Source organism: Drosophila tropicalis, unplaced genomic scaffold (assembly GCF_018151085.1).
Source record: "Drosophila tropicalis isolate 14030-0801.00 unplaced genomic scaffold, ASM1815108v1 contig_158, whole genome shotgun sequence".
NCBI lineage: Eukaryota > Metazoa > Arthropoda > Insecta > Diptera > Drosophilidae > Drosophila > Drosophila tropicalis.
In genome coordinates, this window is record NW_027172602.1 from 8,630,555 (window position 1) to 8,652,804 (window position 22,250).

General features: G+C 35.3%; 2 protein-coding genes across 2 annotated transcripts; one reads left to right on the top strand and one right to left on the bottom strand.

Moving 5' to 3' along the window:
• Positions 1–11,461: 11,461 nt before the first annotated feature.
• On the bottom strand, positions 11,462–14,981 carry Hex-A (Hexokinase A). The gene has a single exon (XM_068299143.1). It carries the CDS (start codon positions 14,486–14,488, stop codon positions 12,893–12,895), a length of 1,596 nt encoding a protein of 531 aa, XP_068155244.1. The 5' UTR covers positions 14,489–14,981; the 3' UTR covers positions 11,462–12,892.
• Positions 14,982–18,913: 3,932 nt separating this feature from the next.
• Rubicon (run domain Beclin-1-interacting and cysteine-rich domain-containing protein rubicon) lies at positions 18,914–21,858 on the top strand. The gene is made up of 5 exons (XM_068301499.1): positions 18,914–19,123; positions 19,210–20,101; positions 20,200–21,250; positions 21,351–21,507; positions 21,593–21,858. Exons 1-5 carry the CDS (start codon positions 19,004–19,006, stop codon positions 21,800–21,802), a joined length of 2,430 nt encoding a protein of 809 aa, XP_068157600.1. The 5' UTR covers positions 18,914–19,003; the 3' UTR covers positions 21,803–21,858.
• The last annotated feature ends 392 nt before the right edge of the window (positions 21,859–22,250 follow it).

A 22,250-nucleotide genomic window follows, 5' to 3' on the forward strand; every position in this document is an offset into this window, starting at 1 on the left:
CCTAAACAATATCTGTCTATTATAATGGCTTAGTTTTTCACTTGATTCCATATTGATTTCATCTATATTTAAGTGACACTCAATCATGATGGGTGCAATATAAGAACGAATTGCTTGAGTGACCCTAAAAGTATGCTTTAGACATGGAATTGATGAAAATTCGGTCAGTTTCTATTTCAAAATGTGCACATTTGGGAACATCATTTTGAATTGAAAACAAAATACCCAAATGATGCAGAGTTTTTGTTTTAAACCACTCTGATTCAAAGCGTCAAAGGTATGTATGTATATAGTATAGAGCGTCAAAAGTATATAGTTCGTGGAAAGATACGAAAAAGTTGCTGTTCTGGCTTGTCCTTTACTAAATCTCTTTCAATTTATATTAGAACAAAGTCAATTTAATATTTTTTCTTTATTATTCAAACTTATGGCATTTCATGTGTCTTTGTCGATGACGGTAAAGTGTATAATTGCATACAATTACCACTTGACATTGTGCCCGGAACAGCAAAACCACCTGAGCTAGCAGAACCACCCAAAACCACCAGCAGGCAAATTGTACACCACGCAGTTTGAGAAATTAGCGCATTCCTCATGACCATAAAGATATATACATACAGTTGCGAACTTAATAATAGCACCACTTGCTGAGGTAATGTGTTAAGGATTCCTAGGCTTATTTTAAGGTTCTAGGAACATGTGAATACGTTTTTGAACGTAAAATACTTTCTACTAATGGAAGCAGAAAAAATTCTACCAAAATCCAACGTTTTCAAAGATTTTTACAAAAACCTTGATATACTCAAAAATACCCGAAACTAAAAATAGCACCACTTTACAAATATTTACTCAAAATTAAAAAATAGCAGAAAAAACAAAATTCATTAACAAGTTATGATCAGATATTAAAAATAGTATTAATAATAAACTTTATACTTTGTTGCATTGCCCTTATTGGCAATAACCGCGATCGTCCTGGTATTGAGTCAACCAGGTCTTGACGCATTTGACCGTTATTTTGCCCAGGACTCCTGGATTACTTCCAACACTTCTCAATTTTTGTTGGTAATGAAACAGCAACTGCTTTTTTAATATCAGACCAAAGATTTTCAATGAGATTTTGGTCTGGTGACTGTCCCAGCCACTCAATTAAATTCAGATAATTCGCTGAGCACCACTTCCTGGCTTTCTTACTGGTGTGCTTTGGGCTGATGTCCTGTTGAAAGGGTCATATTAGCTGTATATTATCCTCAGCGTATAGTGGCAACACCGTCTATAAGATATTTACATGAACTTGCTGATCCATAATCGATTTGTGGACTGATATGTGACCGACACCATAATAAGACTAACAGCCCCATACCAATGACACTGATTCTAGACTCTAGGGTGAATTTGGAGTTGAATTCCAGGTTCTGTGGACGCCAGACGTATGGTCTATAGCCTTTTCTACGATATTTTACAATTTTATTTTCATCAGTCCATTGTACGTTCCTCCAGTTTTGGCAAGCCAATTCTCATGATCTTTGACCAACTTAAGGCGATTGGCATTATGTCTAGCGTTCAAAGTGGGGCTTTCTTCGACTGGAATCTTTTGAATTGATCTTCCGGAGGTAGTTGCGAACAATTTGGACCTAGTTTGGGGCTGAAAGTCCTTTTTAAGATCTGTTAGGCCTTAAAAGAATCCTTATTGCTCTCGCATTAAGGGACCGACTTCTTGCTGCTTCAGTCTTGGCTTTCGTCTGCGAGTTTAAGGCTTCTGTTTCAAATAGATCGGTATTCGGATCACTCTGTTGGAAGTACCAACCAGTTTTCCATCTTCAAGATCCGTTTTTTCCAAAACCTGGTTTAGGATGACGTTTCGCTTTTTCCCGGGGCAGTGTTTTCCCGACCCATTTATCTAAAGGTCTCGGATATTTTGTAGTACTGTTGCTTTTAAAATCGACTTTGAACCAGGGACTATTAAATATGTGTTTTTTGCTATGCAATTCTGCGAAATTTAACGGTATTTTGCAAATACTGCAAGTGGTGCTATTTTTAGTTTCGGGTATTTTTTGAGTATATCAAGGTTTTTTGTAAAAATCTTTGAAAACGTTGGATTTTGATAGAATTTTTTTCTGCTTCCATTAGTAGAAGTTTTTACGTTCAAAACGTATTCCATGTTCCTAGAACCTTAAAATAAGCCTGGAATCCTTTGAACACTTCCTCGCAGTGTGCTTTTTAGTGCTGTATGTATATATAGTAAGTCATAATTTGTCTATATGACCCACCCATAAATTTGTTTATTGTATTATAATCATAAGAAAGATTGCGTTCAGTGCTGGATTTCTAGCTCGATCTGTAATTAGAATAGATATAGTTGATGTATAAGTAAGTTATGTATGACTTTCCTTAAAACGTTTCTCTTCACTTGAAACTATTTAATTGAATATTTGTTTTTTTTTTCTGTAAATAATCTTCCGGTCTTTCGTTATCTCAGTTAGCCAGGTAAAGAGAACTTTGAACCACACAGAGAACTCGGAGAGACAAAGTGCATTGTAATCGCATTACAAATGTAAACAATAATAACAAAATAGTTGGAATATGACAAACCTGTGTACAATTCCGCTGAATGAATGGGGTCTCAGTCAAAACAATGACCAATACATACATATATGCAATACATATACATACATACATACATACAAACATATATTTATATAGAAAAAAATGAACAACATGAAGCTAAAGCAAGAAAATTAATGCACGGAATTATAAATACCCTGTCTATGATGAAGAAATTTTATATTTTAGAATTATTAAAAGTAGTGGCGAGTCTAAAAATCGAATATACAGGAAATTTGCCCCCTAAAATATGCAATGGGCAAGCGTAAAATTGGTCTGTAGAACTTTTTTATACTGTTCTGAAAATAGAAAATGGTTCTCATTTGATTTTTGAAACTTCTAATACCAAAAGTTATATGTTTTTTGGTAAACAAAAAAAGCCTATTGCATACTTTAGGGGATGCAAGTCATTTGTTTTCAACCAAATTGACTAAGAATAATGAAATTTGTATACATAATCATCAGACCCTTTTGTAAGAGTATATATACCCCTTTCGATATTTTCGCATGTATTGAAAAGATTCTCAAAAGCTGTTGCAGTCACTGTCACATATACATATATAATGGATAGGTCAGGTTCCAATGCATTTTTTATGATGACTCACAATTTTCGAGTATACACTAAAATTAATCCATTCTATTAGCTTAATTTCATTTCATTTAGCACAAGCAAGGCACGAAATTTGAAAACTTTGCCCTTTAAAGTATGCAATAAGATGTCCAAGATATCGCTTGGACCTCAAGTCGTTCTGAGATAATTTTGAAATCCATTTGAATATTTGGAACGACAATAGTTGGCTTTGTTGACCTTGCCAACAAATCACTAGTTGCTTCATATGTTTATTATCAAATTCGAATATTAGTTACTCTAATTATCTTTTCAAACAGGACGAAAAAAAGCTTAGCTTAACCATTATGACTTTTGTTTTTGAATCAAAACATTTATGTCTTATGGAAAAAGTTAAGTTTTCATCTGCAATTCGAAACCCAACTCCAATTACTAGGTATTCGCTGAGTTGTCTTTTCCATAATGAATGCATATATATATATATATGCCTCATAATCATATTGTTATATTTTACAGACACATACATATACATATACATATAGAGAAATGCAGAAACGTGATCTATTCCATGTGGGTCGTCTCTCTTGCCATAGCAAGTTTTCGTGGTTATCAGGCAAACAGTGTATGTCCCATTTTGTTGTTGTTATTATTATTATTTGTTTTTTTAGACATATTATTTATTGCAGCGAAAAAAAAAACCCACAAAACATCCCAAAGCCAACAACAAACTCCAAAAACAAAAACCCTTCAAAAAGTATAAGTCAAAAAAACACAGGAACAATAAAATTGGTGTTGGTGTTTAATTTATGCCCCATCAACTATAATAGACATTTGTCTAGTATGATTATATCACATGTACATATATCATATAAGAATATATCTATCATTCACTTAAATTCGTTTCTTTTCTTTAAAAGATCTTAACCCAAATTGCCTTCAATAAAATTGTATGGCAAGCAATTCCTCTTCGGACACAGCTCCAGTTCAAAGCGACTAGTTGTCATTAATTGAGCTCACTGTCTGTCTGACAGTCTGTCGCATGAGTCTGTGCAGGCCGGTTCTGAGCAGTTCCTACCGATTGTTCCGATTCGTAAAATTGGTTTGCGACCATCACATCACAATTGTGGCTTGTTAAGCGTTTAGAATCAGTCGCACTTTCATTGTCATTCCCTTACATCATCTTCATTATGAATGGCCATGATCTTGTAAGCAAATGCTGTGGGCAACTGTACATTGGTGAGCTGACGAGCATGTGATCGATTACACCACCACTGGTTACGAGTAGCAATCGATTCACCTTTCGATTTCTGTATGATCTCCAAACCTTGGAGGCAACTGTACCTACTTCATTGATTGATAACATTCCATTTCTAGTCGATCATTCGCCAATTTAGTCGAAATCTGTAAATAATACCTATGGATTATACATCGTAATCTCTAACTGTTAGCATTTAGATTTATGTAATATATATTTACATAAGATTAATAAGATCAATTTATATATAAAAGGATCCAATCAAAGATCGTTTTAATCTATATATGTATAAAACTTGAAGCAACTTTTGATGAAATCTATAGAAACAAGATAACAATATACTAACCGAATCCGACCCTGTTTAAATACTCTAAATACTAGGACTAGAGCGGGCGCCAATATATAATATATGTATTATGTGACTTATGAATAGCTGAAGTCCGTTTTGTTTTTTGGTCTAAAGTACGGACGTAGCTCATTATCAGGGCGAAAAACAAATATATATGTATATATATATATTGGCTAATTATTATGTTCGTATATATGTATATCGATTAACCCATAATGATTAATAATAATGAATATGATGTGATAAACAAACAAACAAACTATCTCATACTTAAAACACATTTTAGTAATATAATACAAAAGATTACAATATTTTGCTATCTAGAAAAAAAGTGAAAGAGAATGAGATTACAGCAAAAATATTTAATGATAATAATCAAAGGAAAAGGAAAGTTAAAAGCGATCTTTAGAAATGATGACTATAGAAGGGATCTCTGTCTCTCTCTCTCTCTCTCTCTCTCGCTTTTTGAGGTTAGATCTTATTTTGAATACTGAAATTCTACAAGTTTAAAAGTTAAAAAACATTTAATAATATATCTCTGAAATAAAGAATTGAATAGACTTTTTTCAATTCAGTCTAATGGGGTTTACCCAATTCTAGATACGATCGTATGTATATATGTTTTTTTATATATATTATATATAATTATTTCATTTTTTTTTCCAATTGTTCAAAAATTAATTTTTCACATGACTAATTACAGTTAACTAACAAATGAATTATTATTAAAGCAATTTGAGAAAAAAAAAAAAACATTTTTTTTTATATTACGACACCGAAAACAACAACAACACAAACAAAAAACAAACCAAAAAAAAAACTGAGAGAAAAAAGCAACAAGTCAAGAATCCAATTTGTCAATAAAAGAAACAGAGAGAGAGAGAGAGGGAGAGAGAGAGAGAGAGAGGGGGGGGACAGACAGAAAAAACTATAATATAATAATAACGGCAATCAAACGTTCAAAAATAAAGCAACAATAATAAACAAGTTCGGACGAGGAAACACAACCGAAACGACAAAAATAACAACGATCTGTAAGATTGTTTTAATTCACTTTTGCAGTAATTTTTTATTGTTTTGAATACCCTGGAAATTTTTGTGCAGTAGAACGAGCATATACGGTTAATTCAGACATTTGAATCACTTTTTCCCTTTTGATTTTCCATTTAACATTTATAACTTAAATACTCATGATTATTAACCACTGTGCAAAATTCCATTAAATACAATATACAGACTATATAGAGATATGATTGATGAACATAGAAAAAGCTGCTTAATTTGTTCAAAATATATTTATTTTTTTGTTTGTTTCAATGTTACTTCGATTCACTTGAAAACCATCAAAAAATTAAATTAAACTTCGTGAAGATGTATAATTAAAATGGGATTAGTATTTAATAAGACCTTAAGCTTTAATTATTAACTTAGTTATTTTATCTTATTAGTTTTTCCCCATTTAAAGTTAATGTCAAATAATAATCTCTAACTTTCAGATGGATCTCAATGGAGGAACTTTGCCCTCTAAAGTATGCAATGGTTTGCTATTAACATTTGCTTCGAGATTGTTGTTTTCTTCTATCCACAGAAGATACCAAAATTTCTTTAAACGATTCAAGATGAGTTAATTGCATACTTTAGGGGGGGAAGAGTTCCCTTGTTTCACAAACCTATGTAGATTCAGGAGTCAGAATTATTAATTGTAAGATTCAGAACAGAGAGAGAGGTTAACAATCGTTCAAGTTGTGATCAAAAGAGAGAGGGACATTTATATAGGGTATTTTATGTGTGACTTTTCAATGCAATGTGCAATGAAATTTTTCTTTTTGGCAAACCCAATGGAAAATTTACTATGATATTGTTGAGATGATTGTGTGATTTGTAGTCACGCTCCAATTTTCTTGGTGCTTTTCAATTTTGAAATGCATTTTCTTTCTTTAAGCGCTTTTTGCGCATTTAGCTTAGGAAATCAGCTCAGATCCCATGACCGCAACGTTCAATCTGTCTATCTATCGTCTTTCCCATCACAATTTTCCCCCCTCCGTCTGATCATAGGCATTTTGTATCTACGTCGTCGTCGTTGAAAATCTCTATGCCAGGTACATACAACGAGTAGCCAGTTAGTTAGTACATACATTTATACAGACATAAATGTAGTTTAGTCGTTCAGTTTTATTGTTTATTGATGGGGTCCAAACTTGGCTACTGGAAAAGAACAAAAGTTATATCACAAACTTGTTGATTAGATTTGATATCAGAGATTGCCCCTTGGCATACCAATCATACATACATATATGTATGTATGTACATACATAGCTCTCATATCAGAGATTGTGATTGTTATCAAAACAAAAACAACAAAAAATTGCTTAACTTTTCCATGGAAATTTCTAAATAGGATCAAGTTATTATATTTTTACTCAATTCTATGTACTCAGATAACGTCTAAGATGGTATTAAATATCTTTATAATCCTCAATAGGGTCAATGTACACAATTGGACACTTGTGTTTATATCATAAATACAGTTATCAAATTGTATTTCTAATTACTACAAGATGCTATAAATCACTTCAATCTTTTATTAAACCTTTTTTATGAACAGAACCCATATTAAGGATCACTTATACACATAGGATATAACTTTTATTCTCTTCTATAAATGTTTTCAACCATCGAAAAGGAAAGTCAAATTTGTCATTTGGTTCACTGAGAATTTGATAAGGGTAAGGTGCCTTTCCATCCCCTCCTGAGGATCCGCCACTGTTTGGTCTATACTTATCTAACTGAAACCGAATTCAAACCAGATGTCTTTTCTTTAACTTCTTCCTGTTGTTTTGTTTTTTCGCAATTAACCAGAAATATTTGCAAATATTTTGTAATATTGTAAACAAGTTTGCTGCCGACTAGACCAACATATACATACATAGGAATGTTTGTGTGTCTTTCCGACCGATAACTAGTATTTATAGTCGTCATTATTGCCACAGAGAAATCATAGACACAGCTGTTGAGGCACCTTTTTGGGTTTCTTTGTCAATTCCGCCAAGTTGTCTGACATTACAGAACTCAAACAAATGGCAACAAAAAAAAAAAAAAAAAAAAAAACGTTTTAATTTTCTTGTGTAGGATCCAAATAAGAGTTACAGTGGCTTAGTTTTCAATGGGAGGGGGGGAAAGTTTGATGGGTGAATAGGTACAATTATGTTGTGACTCATGACTATATATGCGCATATGACTTGACGATCGTCGGATTTGATCCCTTTTTTAGAATTCATCAATTCTTCTGGCACGCTTATGTTTCGAGTAGAGAAGTTGTTTGTTGCTTTTGTTGTTGGTTTTCATGGCGCACTCACATGATTTGCTTTTCCTACAATCGTTTTTTGCCTTTTCTTTCTGTTTTTCTGTTTTTCTTGCCTTGCATTTCCACATTTCACACTTTCGAAAGTTGCAATTGCCGTTTAGCATTTGCATAACAACAAGAATGAGCAGATAAAAAGAAAGAGAGAGGGAGAGAGAGAGAAACAATTTGTTAACTGTCAACTGTCAAATTACAAAGACAACTTTATGAGTGGGTGTTCTAGGGGGTTCAGTGGTGGGTGGCAAAAACATGGACGTAGGCGGGATTTTGTTTTAGAGGATTTCTTAGAGATAAAGATTCCCTTGGGATCTCTTACATAGTGAATCACTTAAGAATGCTTTTACAGGCTCACTTGTCGTATACGTTATTTTGCATTACGTATACGTCAACTCCTAGTTTAGTTAACTATCAGATTAGAGGAATTTAGTAGCTAGCAAAAACTAAAGTTAATCAAAACATTTAAAATATCGTTCAGATCGTATCGAGTTGAACAGAAAACAATTTAATTCGTCTTTTTTTCACAATTTAGCCGTTTTTTTTTCTAGCCTTTTCCGCTAATTTCTTTGGGATCGCTAAGCATCCACTTTAAAGGGGGCTGTCGCTTTGTCGCCCTTCAAAGAGCTGAAGCGCTCTCTTCTACTAGGTCGCACTCTCTCGCAGTCCCTCGCTCGCTCTCTCTCTCTCGTTCAATCATCAACATCTACCTAACGCCCTCCCTCCCACACAATTTCTCTTGATTTTGGTTTGGCAAATTTTTTTATTGCGTATTTTGTTTTCAATAACAACAATAAAAATAAAACTATTTTTCAGTTTTTTTTGTTGTTGTGTTGGTCTTCATTTCATTTCATTTATTTTGTGTTTTTTGGTTTGGTATTTATGTTAAATTTAGCTATTTATTTCGGCAACAATACAAACAACAACAACAAAAGCATATTTGTAAAATTGCCGCAAAATTAACGCAAAAATTCGGCATAAAAAAAAATGTCAAAGCTCGGCAAATGTTAAAATATGTATATTTATTTTTATTTATTTCAGAGGTGTTAAAGGGGAGGAGGGAAAGTGCTCTGGGGGCAGGATTAACAATAACAACAACCAACTAACAAAAAGAAAAGAAAAACTAGTGTCTTTTTGGGGGTCTGACGCAGGTGGCCATCGAGGGAACGTCCATTATCATACGCCGTGTGGGCGATCTCTTGAATGAGACCACAAAATATATTAAGATTAATGGGGAATTTGTTTAAAGAAAATCAACTTCAACAAATGACTCTCTAACTCTCTTGACCCGCAGAGGAATCAAGAAGAATAAGGATTTCAGATCAGAAGTTTTTCGCTTCCAATCCTCAGATCTCTTAGCAAACCTCTAATCCAGCAAATGTTCCTTGGGTTTTGGTTTTTTTCCATTTTCCAAAGTGTCGTAAATTATATAAACAAAAACTCTAATATTAAGCCAGAACAAAAGATTCAATATGATTTAACAAATTGGGAATTGCCTGAAGGGAATTCTTTTATTGAAGCTAAGAATAAGTTTTTCGGTTTTGCCCCGAAAATTAGATAAAACCGACCAAAGTTAATCACCTTACATTAAAAATTCTCTTGAGGTGAGATCAAATGTGTCATTTTCGATCAAAGGGTATTGGCGAGTCGGATGAGAGCTAACGCTACGAAATAAAAAGGGGGTAAACCTTATGACTAATTGTAAGTGACTGAATGACTGATTGCCCGATGATGGTGGTGATGATAATGATGATGCACTTATCATAATCTGAAATCGTCCAACTTGACTTGAATTAATTTTTTTTTCCCCCATTAAAGTTTGGTCAGTTTTATTATTTTTTTTTTTGTGTGTACTTGGGATAGGGATTTTTTTGCTTTGTCCATTTGCATTTTATTGCATTTGATATTTAAATTGTTTGTCTGTCTCAATGGAAACGTGATCGGGCCATATACAGATATATGTATATAGTATATAATGCATTCTATTTGTATAAACACAGACTTATACAATAACAACAACATCAACCAAAAGCCACAAAACGAGAATGAGAATGGGAATTTACATGTGGCCTGGCCTGGCTTTAGTATGAAATTCTAAAAACAACTTTCGCGGAACTTAAATCTCTCTACCGATCGTTCCCCGAACCAAAACGATCGTCGTTCGATTGACTTTGGCATCTCAATTTTACTCGATCGTCTGCCGTGCAGTCTGTCCGTCTGTCTGACTGTCAGGTCTCTGTGTCTAAATGAAACTTAATGGAAAAACAAATATCAATAAACTTTTCTTTTTTTTTTTTTTTTTGTGTTCAACAGACAAATGCACGAGCGACAATTTAGTCCCCCTTCCCCTCCCTTATCGTCTCTATAGTATGTATATAGCTCAATCAACAAATGATTCAATTTAAATAAATGGATGATTGCGAATAAGGGAGAGAGAGAGAGAGAGAGATAGAGGGGAACAGTGTTGGAGACACACAAAATTTCTTAATCAACAATCGATTGTATATAGGGAAAGAAAATTTCGTCTATAACAATTAATTGTCATTCGATTTAGAACTTTTCACAAAAAATTCAACGAAATTAATCAATAATTGAATATGTAAAGAAAGATTTTAAAGTTTAGTCAACACTGAAGTAATATTTTTAGATATTAGACATTAAAGTGAATTGAATTCCCCGACGAATAAGATATTTTACATTTAAATTGGATAAAAATTGAACGAACTTCAGCTAGATATATAGTATGTAATAATCAGGGACAGATCCAGAAGCCCCTGGACAGTCTACAGGACGTGTAGATATATGTATGTATATAGAATCCATTGAACATTTGTCATACATTTCGGTAACGGTAATTTCGTTTAGCAACTTATTTTAGGGTTACCAACATCTAGAAATAGATCCATAGATTTCTAGAAACAATCCTTAAAGCAAAGTCAGTCATTTCGGTAAACCGAAACAAAAATACTTACCATTAACCGTTAATAAACTAAAGAGCCTTCCCGTTAATTTTTTTTTTTAGAAATATCTAACGAAAAACAAATAAACATATCTGAATTTGAAATTTTATGTTCTGTTTTTTTTTTTTTTTGTCATTTTTATTTGTGGATTTCCTTTGACTAAATTCCATTTCATTATTCAGTTAGGTGTTTGTTTTTATTTTTTAGTTTTCATTTGATTCTCATTTCATTTCGTTTTTTTTTTTTTGATAACCAGAGTTTTCTTCATTTTGTAATTTTTTACTCTTATTTTTTTTTTATAGTAGTTGTTGTAACATTTTCTTTGAAAAATAGAAACACTTTTTTCGTCTTGATTTTTTTTTTTTAAATATTTGTTTACTCTTTTTTTTCATAGGCTTTTGTTGGCTAAAAAATCGTTAATTTCTTTTTCGCTTTTTATTTGCTTTGGGCCCGCCAAAAAAACTGCAATAAAATAAACGATAATAGTTGATAATAAGAATAATTGAAGAAAAAAACTAAATAATTTTAGTTCAAATACAATCGAACGCTTTTTTTTTTTTGTTTTGTTTTTTTTTTTTTTTTGTTTTTATAATGATCAATTAAGAACAAATTTTATTTGCTTTTATTTTGGGTTTCTTTCTTCGTCTTTCACTTATACTCTCTTGTCTCTCTTTTTCGTGTCGTTTTAAACAATAAGTAAGGTTTTGTTGTTGTTGTTGTTTTTTATCTTCGTATAATTAAAAGGGAGGAGGGTAAGTTTTTAACACATTTTCATTCTTATTTTTTTTTTTTTTCTTTTTCCAGTGTTTTTTCATCTTAATTTTTTTTTTTTTGTTTTTGTTTTTAGAAACTACAATAAAAACTAAACTCTATAAACTAGGCAAATATACAAATACATAAATAATAGCTCTTGGCCAGCTTAAATGTTAATAACAAAAAAAAAATAATAATAATAATAATAATTAGAAAGACATTAAAAGAGCCAAAAATAAATGTGTGGGGGGAGACTGGGGGGCAAGGGGAATACAAAGGAGAATAAAAATAATTAGGCAAATATTATTTATCATACATGTACATATGTGTATATATATATATAACTATAAACATTTACAATTACAAAAAAAAAGTGTATATATCCTGGCTGGTTTGCGCGCAGGATTATCCTAAAGTATATATATATATATATGTATATATATTATAGGATTCTCTTTTTTGCTTTAACAATGTGTGCGATTTCCTGATGATATTGGATGGTTGGAGGAACGGGTCTGAGGGGGGCTGGGGAGGGACATTTTTTTTGCTTGTAGCACAGTTTTTTTTTCCTTCTTTCTTTCTTTCCTTTCCATTGCTTTTTTAGCAGTAGTAGTAGTAGTAGTAGTATAACAGTTTCTCTCCTTAGCGCGCTCTCTCAAAAAACGCCAAAAAAAATCATTTATATATATATATATATTTATATTTATATATATGTAAGTGTAAAATTAAATTAAACAAGGACCGAAACAAAAAAAAATTGTCTTAAATTTTGGTTTTTCTTTGTTTTGTTTAATTTCCCTATATAATTTTGATATAGTGAGAGAGAGAGAGAGAGATTTGTTTGTGTCTGTGAGTGTGTGGGTGTGTGTGTGTGTGTATGATATAACAAAATAGATAATTAAGAAATACTAAGAAGCGGGCGTAACATTTTGGAAACAATGCTTTCCATTCCATTCATTCCATTTTTCATACATTATTATGTTATCTCTCCATCATCATCATCATCATCATCATCATTAACATTCATTCATTCATCACTTCTTTCTTTCTATTTGCTATTGACTACATCCTCTCGACAGGCAACAGCGGCCACCAAAGCCGCCCCACGTCCGGAACCATCCTCTGATAACATCAGATCGAACGTAATGCCGGGCTTAATCAATTGCGTTATCTTCTCAACCATCAGATTATGGAATTTTGGATGAAAACGATATACACTACCATCTACACCGACTGTTGTATGGGGCTCATCCATTTTGTTGATCAATGTGGCAATGCCAGCTGATACCAAATGTGCGGCACGTTTGGATACGCATTCGCATATATAACGGACATTGGCACAATCACCATCGGTGGCATTATTGAGTCCCAGCTCCTCTAATACCAAACGGCAATTGGTAAAGTTACCGGGCTCATCGGCCTCAATTTCGCTGACATATTTGGTAAAGAACAGTCCGCGGGTATTTAGGACTTCCGAATCCTGGCCATTGAACAGAATGCCGGCTTTTGTCATTTTAACAAGAACAAGACGCACCAACTCGCCCATGTACATGCCGGATATCATTTTCTCGAATGTCTGCTTGCCAGGATTGATGCTATGCATATCGATATCACGATCAAATTCGGTCCGTACAAAATCCAATGCTCCATTATCACCAAAAGCACCCCATTCCGTATTGATGAGAACATGGGGCTTATGATTATCCTGGACATCAAACAGTTCGGCATCCTCGACACGTTCAACGTAGCAGGCATTCGAACCGGTACCAACAATTAGACCAATTTTACAATTGTGATTCTTCCAGGCGCAACTCATTAGGGTTCCAGTGGTATCATTCAGTATGGCGCATACATCGATTTGGACATCACCGCGTCGGGCAATAGCGTCCTTAAGCAATTGGACAACATCCTCATTGACAACGCCGGCACAATTGAAGCCCTTGGTCCATGTTTCCAGTAGACCCTTGGTCAGACCCAGCTGACGCAATGGAAATGAAAAGGTGAAACCCAATGGCAAACGTTCGGCATACACATTATGCTCGGCCATGAAATTCGATAGACATTCGGCAATATGATCGAATAGCTGTATACCCGATCCAATCATTATATGTTGAGGTATGGCATAGATGCGTGATTCCATTTGAAAATCATTGTTCTCTTGCAAGTGGATAAGGAGCACCCGGAAGTTGGTGCCACCCAAATCCAAGGCCAAAAATTTACCCCTCTCATTGCCATTGGGTAGATCCTGTACATACGTGACGAAACATTTCACATTCGCCTTGGGATGCGTATCCTTGGCCAGGCCGCGTCTCACTTCGTGTAGTATGCGATAACAGAGCTCTTGGATCTGCTCATCCGTTAATAACAGCTGCTGACATAACTCGTAGACCATTTTCTTTTTCTCCGCTGCACTGGCTGATGATGTTTGGATGACTGTAGTAGATGCAGGAGATGCATTTGTCGTCGTCGGCGCTGTTGTCGTTGTAGCTTTACGTCGCACATTGTCCGTTTCGTCTTTACTGTTGTTGCTGTTGTTGTTAGTGCTAGTGTTGGTGTTGTTGTGGCCATTCAGATGTGGTTTTGTGGCTAGTCCATTGCTATTTATAGAGACACTGCTCATGGCGCCGTTCAGCTCCTGGTCCATGTCTATGTGTCTAGTCTTGAGTGGTTCTTCAATAGTTTCAAATGTGTTGAGTTTTTAGCGGTTCTTTTCTTTTCTTTTCTTTCTTTCTTTCTTTTGATTTTGTTTTTGGCAGTTAGTCCACAGCAAAAAAAAACAAAAACGTACAAGAAATAGATAACGTAGACGGCGGTTGCAGTATGAATGTGCTTGTAGTAGTATTTATTTTGTATGTGGATTTTTTTTAGTCTCACTCGCGATTTCGGTATTTTTATTTTATTTTATATTATTGCACGCGTTTCGCTTTCCGTTTTGTATTTCCTTTTTTTTTTTTATTTGTATTTCTTTCTATATTTCTCTGTTGCTGTTTCTGTTTTATTTTTGTCCGCTACGCGTCCGTCTCTGTGAAAAGTTTGTTACGGAATTAATTCCACTCACTGCGAAACGCTCGCTCGTTGACGTCGTCGCTTTGGAGAACGCTAGCGTTGGCGTTGCTTCATGCTAACGCTGGCGTCGCTCCGCTCTGCTCTGCTCTGGCCGTGTACTTTGAAGGAACCTTGAAGGTCAAAATTGACAATTATTATTGGGGGGCTGGCTGGCTGGCGGGCTTCGAGATCTGGGTTCTGCTTTGGGTTCTGTATATTGCCGTTATGGCGCAAAGAGAGTCAAACCGGAGGGAGAAAACGAGAGTGCAAAAAACCCAAAACCAAAAAAAAAAAAAGCAAGAGAGACTGAGAGAGAGAACCTACGCCATGAATGAGTCAAGTCCATGAACTTGTTTATGCGTAGTGGCTTATCGTAATTTTTTGTCTGTGTGTGGTGTGCTGAGAAATGTCACGAAAACTTTAACACTACGATAAACAATCAGTTAGACTTTGGCATATGCACCATTTAGTTCCATTTAATATTCATTATCATCTCAAAAAAAAAATTATCAAACAACATCTCTCATTTTACTAGCAGTTTTTCAGTTCCCTTTATCTCAAATCGATCCCGCATAAACTTAACTGGAGTAGGCATAGCAGGCGGCATATACAGCTCTCAAGAGAGCGCAGGTGTGTGTGTGCGCGCCTTTGAATTTTGTTGTCGTCAGCAAAATTCATAGTGTGCTTATACCCTTTCTTAAAGGTTCCCATTGAAATGTCAATGCTTAACATCCCAAAACTTAACGAGATGCCAGCAATGCTAGTTGAAATAGTTAATAAATGTTTAAAGAACAACAAATCTTAGTGTCAGCACTTTATATTATATTAATATTTCCAATTGGAGAAAGAGCATCTGTGTGTCGGCTATAAAGTTATAACACACATACATAATTTGCCTTTCGACTGTTTGGTTAGCCCAGCAGCTTCCTCTCTCTTTATTTTTCTGTGTGTATGAATGTGTGTTGCTCCCATAGTTGGTAAAACGTATAACAGTTGTGAATACAGCTGTGTAGGTATGTACATATGTATGCACTGGCTTAGTTTACACAGTACACACCCCCTCCTCCCCTTCCTCAGCTTCAATCTGACCCGCTCTTTTGCTCACTCTCTCTCTCTCTCTCTGGATTTTGCCTCTCTCTTTTAAAGTCCTCGCCTTGGCGTTCGTGGGGCTCGTCTTGCCAACCGTTTTCAGGCCTCAATTTTTTGGCCTTCCCCACTACGGTGCTGCGGCTGCTACGTGCGACGTCGACGTGACGCTCTTTGCCTCTTCTTATATTTGTCTCTCACCCCGCCCCAAACCAGGCCCCCCAATCCTCTCTATCACACGCGCTCAATTTGGTTCGTTCGTTCACCATTGCCCAGTTCAATGGAATTTTGTTTTTGTATAGGTGTTTATTGGATTTTTTTTTATTTCATTTCAGTTTTGAATTATTTCACAAAAGTTGTGGCAAAATTGGAATGCAGTTGTTTTTCTTCTGTTTATGCATGTACATGTAGGGGCGAGCCTCTTGGAAAATGGATTAAAAAAAAAAACTATACACAATTCATACATATTCATGGAACTATAAATTTTTAAATTACATACATATGTATGTATATATGTATGTACATATGTATATATTTTTATCTCTCTCTCTTTAACATTCGCTATTTCTATTCACAGCGGAAATTGCTGAAGCGTTTGTGTGTTTAAGTATGTATGTATGTATTGGTTTGTGGGCGTGGGCGGGCTCGTCTAGTCGTACAATATTAGTAGGAAGGGGGAGGAAAGTCTTATCACTCTGATTAGACCAGCAATCGAGAGGGAGAGGGTTTAGATTTTTTTCGCAATTCGATTTCTGTAGGTTATTGCAATCGTATGATGAATCAGCTTATACTGAATTTCAAGTGCATTACGGCAAATTTCAATGAATGATGAAAAGAAAATGTATTTACAAATTGCTAGCAGTGGAGGGAAGAGCAAAACTGGTTCAGAACCACGCCTTTCGTTTGCACATTCACACATACACAGGGAAAACTGTGCTACTTTGAAGGTTTATCCTGTGTCACCTTCAACTGTTATACCAAAAACGGCACTTTTTCTCATTTTTTCTTTTAGCTTGGCGCGTGTTTTTTTGCCTCCTCTTCTTCTTCTTCGTTTTGGGAAGCCAGTTTTGGGGGCTCGCCCCTGGTTTATATGTATGTATGTACATATGTATGTATGCTGGTGTGAATGTATAGGTTAAAAGTGTCTACATACAAAATAATTGATTTTGTTTTGAGCTTTTATTGCACGTGTATGTATGTGTATGTGTGTATGTACTTTTGTGTGTGGGTGTTCTTTAAGTGGGTTGCCACCTGGTGACGCTGTGACGTCAATAATGATGACGTAGAATGATACCAAAACTTGTGAAACTCAGTCCAAGTCCAAGGGGTCAATAAAATATATACACACATACATACATATGTATGTATGTACGTACATACATACATACATATGTACATAAGTAGCAGGAGCAGCAGCAGCAACAACAGCACCAGCACCACCGACGCCACCGACTAAATGGAAAATTTGTGGAAATTTCTCTTGTTTCCCATACATTTTAAAATACATTTTTTTTCTCCCGATTTTCGGTTATCAGCGTGGGCAGGGGAAAAAAAGTAAAGACCTTCAGCGGCTAAAGCCATTAATTATAATCATCATTTTGGCAACTGTGAATAACTTCACGTGATTCGTTGGCAAAGCAGAATTTCACACACACATTTTGTTTTTTTTTTAAAAAAAAACGCAAAATAGAGAAAATATCGTCAGAGAAAAAAAAACAAAGAAACGTGGTTCAGCCTTGACTGGTTGGTTAATTCGTTAGATTGGCTAGGAAGTGCTAATTTCCAAGGTCAAAAAGTTGGGGCGGCGTATAGAGTATAACAGTTAAAAGATTGTATTGAGAGGCGAAACAAGTTTTATCTTTAAGTTTCTTCTGATACCCTGTAAACAAAATGAAGTATAAAAGAATAAGCGTTAGTCTGTATTTCCATAAGGACCATACGTATGTAGATATATTAACAGGGCATGACAATGTCGGTTATCAATGTTTGGTTTTGTTTTGGTTTTTTCCTATTTCTTCTGTTAAATTGTGAACTGGTTTGGTTTGACATTTCCCTTGCTCAATTTACTGATAAAAGCAACGTCTAGATACATACATACATACATCCATATGTACATACATACATACATATGTTGTCAAAATCTCGTCTGGTTTTTTTTTTGCCTTGGAATTATTTCACGTTTCACAAACATGTGTTTGTGTTTGTATGCATGTCGAATTTAGGGCCCTGAACTCATACTCATCATAATTATTAAGTGAGATTAAAACCGATCGCCCGACTTTACGGAGAAATCCCAATTTATGCTGATTAGATTGATCAATAGACGGCGGAGCTTATGAAGCATGCTTGGCACGTGCTTAATGCCACATAATCAACAAGTCCTATTACTAAGCAGAATGATTTAAATCAGACGCGCAATCGCTATACTATTGAAATATCTACATATACATATGTAGGTATATGTACATATGTATATAGGGGCAGCAAACTATTTGTGACGCATGTTTGATCTGCGTCTGACTTTGACAACTCTGATCTTGGCGTTCGACGTTGGCACCTTTGGTTGGAGTTGCACAAATCGGTTCTACGTTGGAAGGTAAAATTGATCTCACTGTTATCGATAACATAGTGCATTTGACATTTGTATGTAGATAGCTGGTTTTGTATCATGCACCCATTAACTGCGCGGGCGTATTAATTCATTTGTGTAAGTACTCACTGCAGAATTTGGCTGAGTAAACATTTAAGAACATTTAGAAAATAATGCTTCATTTTAAAATATTGCATGAGTTGTAAATGTTTGTGCATTTTGCATGAGTCTATTTATACGAAGCTTCGAGTCCTAAAGGGTATCCGCTTGTCTTTATCTCTATTTCGTGGGCGTAATATTTACTATTTTGAAACTTTCTGGCAACACTGTGATATTTTTGTTGTTTGTTTGTTGTTTCTGCAAAAAGTTATTATGTTGAATCTCTGTTTGACTAAACCAAAAAAGAATAATATTTTTTTTAGATGCAGCCAATAAGCAATGGTCGAAAGGCTGCTAACAGAGCTTCGCCGTGTTACCAATTATTGGTTTCAGGCCAAAAGTCAAGAGTGCTTCGAGCTGCTAATACAAATTTGCACACAGATTCTCGAACATGGCCTGGTGAGTCTAATAAAGTGGAATTCAATACATTCCATATATAGAATACTATAATATATATATGTATGTATGCAAATGTATTTATAAAGGCGGAAAAAAACGAGGAACCGGATACGGACCATCTGATCAATGACTTTGAGTTTCTGTTGGCCTCACAGCAAAAAGTTTCCACAGGCCCCACCCTCGTCCATGGGAAATGCCAAAGTAGGCGAGAATTCTTCCACAGTTGGATCACACGTTGCCTTCAGGCACGCTGCCTGGTTGAATGTTTGCAGAATTTAGTGGCTGACAACGAACTAATGGAATGCTATTATCAAAGGGCAAATGCCTTTCTCCATCAGCCAGGACCTAGCACGACTCTTTTTGTCTGTTTACTGGCCATTCAATTGAATCAGAAAAATCTGCTCAGCCAATTGGAGAGAAATAAACAATTGCGTCATCGACGCACGAGCTCACAACCGAATTTCAGCATCTCGCCAAGATTAAAAGTAGTCTTGGAGGAAGAGCACCAACAGCCACAAGCAGTGCAAGAGCAGCCTCCAGTTCGCAATCAAAGATTTCTAAGACGTCTGAAAAGTTTGCCCAATCTGCTGCATGACGAAGAAGATCAAAGGGCCAAATGTCGACGTTCTCAGACATTTAGTATAGCGCGAACAAAAGATACCATTGATAGCATAGGACCCTCAACATCAGCGGGTAGCTATCAGAGTACCTCCACCACCATATCCACAAGTTCCAGAGCCAGCTCCAGCAGCAGCTCCCCAACGCGAATTGAGATAATCGATTGTGATGATATTAAAATATGGACAGATCAATCAACAACTCCACACGCAGATATACCCGTTGAGAGCGAGAAAGAAGCTATTTCATTAAAGCACTCATCGCCATTGAATAATTTTCTATCAAATCTGTTTGGGTCACATAATAAGTATACCACCTGGTTTCAACGTGGCCTGGGTGAGGATAATATACAGCATCAAGGTTCGTATTTAAAGAGTTGAACTGCGTTTTCGAATTGACTCATTTGCATAGATTAGTAATTTTGTGTGACTAATTTTATATGTGGTTTTTCCCCTCAGGTGCTGGCGATAGTGTATTGGATACGTTTTTACCTGTAAATGGCAGAAAATTACAAATGAAGCAAACACTTTTTGAGGGAGTTAGCATGCTTCATGAAGCCGCCGCTGCTGCTGCTGCGCCTCCTCCTATTATGCTTACAACAACAACTGCGACAAGTGAACCCTTGGATATATTGGGTCAGCCAAATCTTCTTCATTGTACTGAAAGCAATTCCAGTTCTTATTGTAGTATGGCCAGTGGTAGTAATAATTCCAATATGGATGAACAATCCTTGGCCACATTTCTACAATTCTCACAGTATGCGCACAATAATACCGAATTGGAGAAAGAGAATAATCATTTTCGCATATCAGAAGCCTGCATTCAAGCCATTGAGCAAATGAAATGGACAAAAACATCAATTCCATCTGGACATTGTATGGAGCCAAGAGCATCATCATCATCATATTCCAACATCCGACAAAGCAGTGCCGAAGCTGTGGGCCTGCAGCTAATATCTCGTTTTAATAATCAGCATTTACCCAAAGTGGGTCATCTTAAATGGCTGGTACTGGATCAGGATACACCACAGCAACTGCTACCGATGCCCAAGCTCTCTAGCTGTAGTGGTGCTAGCCTTCAAAGAGGCACCAAAACCTGGGCACCACCCCGTCAGCAAATTATCTTTACCGAACATCCACCCCTAAGTCGTAGCGAATTGTTGCAACTTCAGAATTATCGCTGTGCCGGATGTGGCATGCATGTGGAGCGTCAATATCAACATCATTTCCGTTACTGCACCTATCTGGGCAAATATTTATGCACAGGCTGTCATCGTCAACAGATATCGGCAATTCCATCGAAAATTCTACAGTCCTGGGACTTTCGCTGTTATCCAGTTTCAACATTTGCCTATCGTTTAATTGAGCAAATGTATTCATTTCCCTTATTTAATGTTCAAGATCTAAATCCTCAATTATACGGGCATAGCCAATTGACTTTAGCATTTCGACGACGCGTTCAACTAAGAGCAGTTAAAAGATTTATAGAACAATGCCGTTTTGCGACTAGGTAAGTGTGACTTAGAGCGAGATAGAAATAGCTAGATTTAAGCAAAGGAAAATTAAAACTTTGTTGGTTTTCTTCTAAATTTTAAATTTTTTATTCACAGAGAGCAAACTTTTTTCAATGTGATACCAGAACATCTTACCCAAAATTGTGTCGATTTGTGGTCAATGTGCGATTTGGTTGATGTTCGAAATGGCAGTATGACAAGATCTATTGAAGAATTGATCGAACTAAGCGAAAAGCATGTCTACAATTGTGTGGTAAGTAAGGAAGGTACATAAGGAAGGAGTCTTTCAACGAAGGTATGTACATATATTTAATCTTAATCGTTATCGCCACTTTCAGCTCTGCACTGGTCGTGCTTTTGTCTGCGAACATTGTAGGAGCAACAATCTTATTTATCCTTGGCATCGTAAAATTCGTCAATGCGGTGAATGTGGAATTTATTGGCATCAAAGCTGCTGGAAACTTCACAAACGAATACATCCGCATGTCCAGTGTACCCGTTGTTCTCGATGGGAATCCAAACACAAACCCCATATAGAATCTGATTAGATTTTGTTATGGATAAACCATGTAAACTACCAAAAAACAGACAAACAAAAGAAAAAGGGAATCAAAAACTGTTATGAAATGTTATCTTATGTACCTCTCAGGCTCATAATGAATGTGCATTGAGCAAAAACTAACAAAAATGAGCAAAATAATGTTGATTTTATATTATTATTATTATTCAAATAAGACAAATATTTATTATCCATCTACATAAACATATACATCTTTTACTATTGATAAATAAAACAATTTATTTTTTATATAAAAAAAATGCAAAATCCTTTTATTAAAATTCAAAATTTGATTCTGCGCGAACTTCTACTACTTCAATATCTAACATAATTCATTTGATTCACAAATTCCTCTATAATCAATCGAATAAAAATGACTATTATGTTGATTATAGAGAAATTTTGAATAATAAATTGGCAATTTTGTGCCGCCTAAA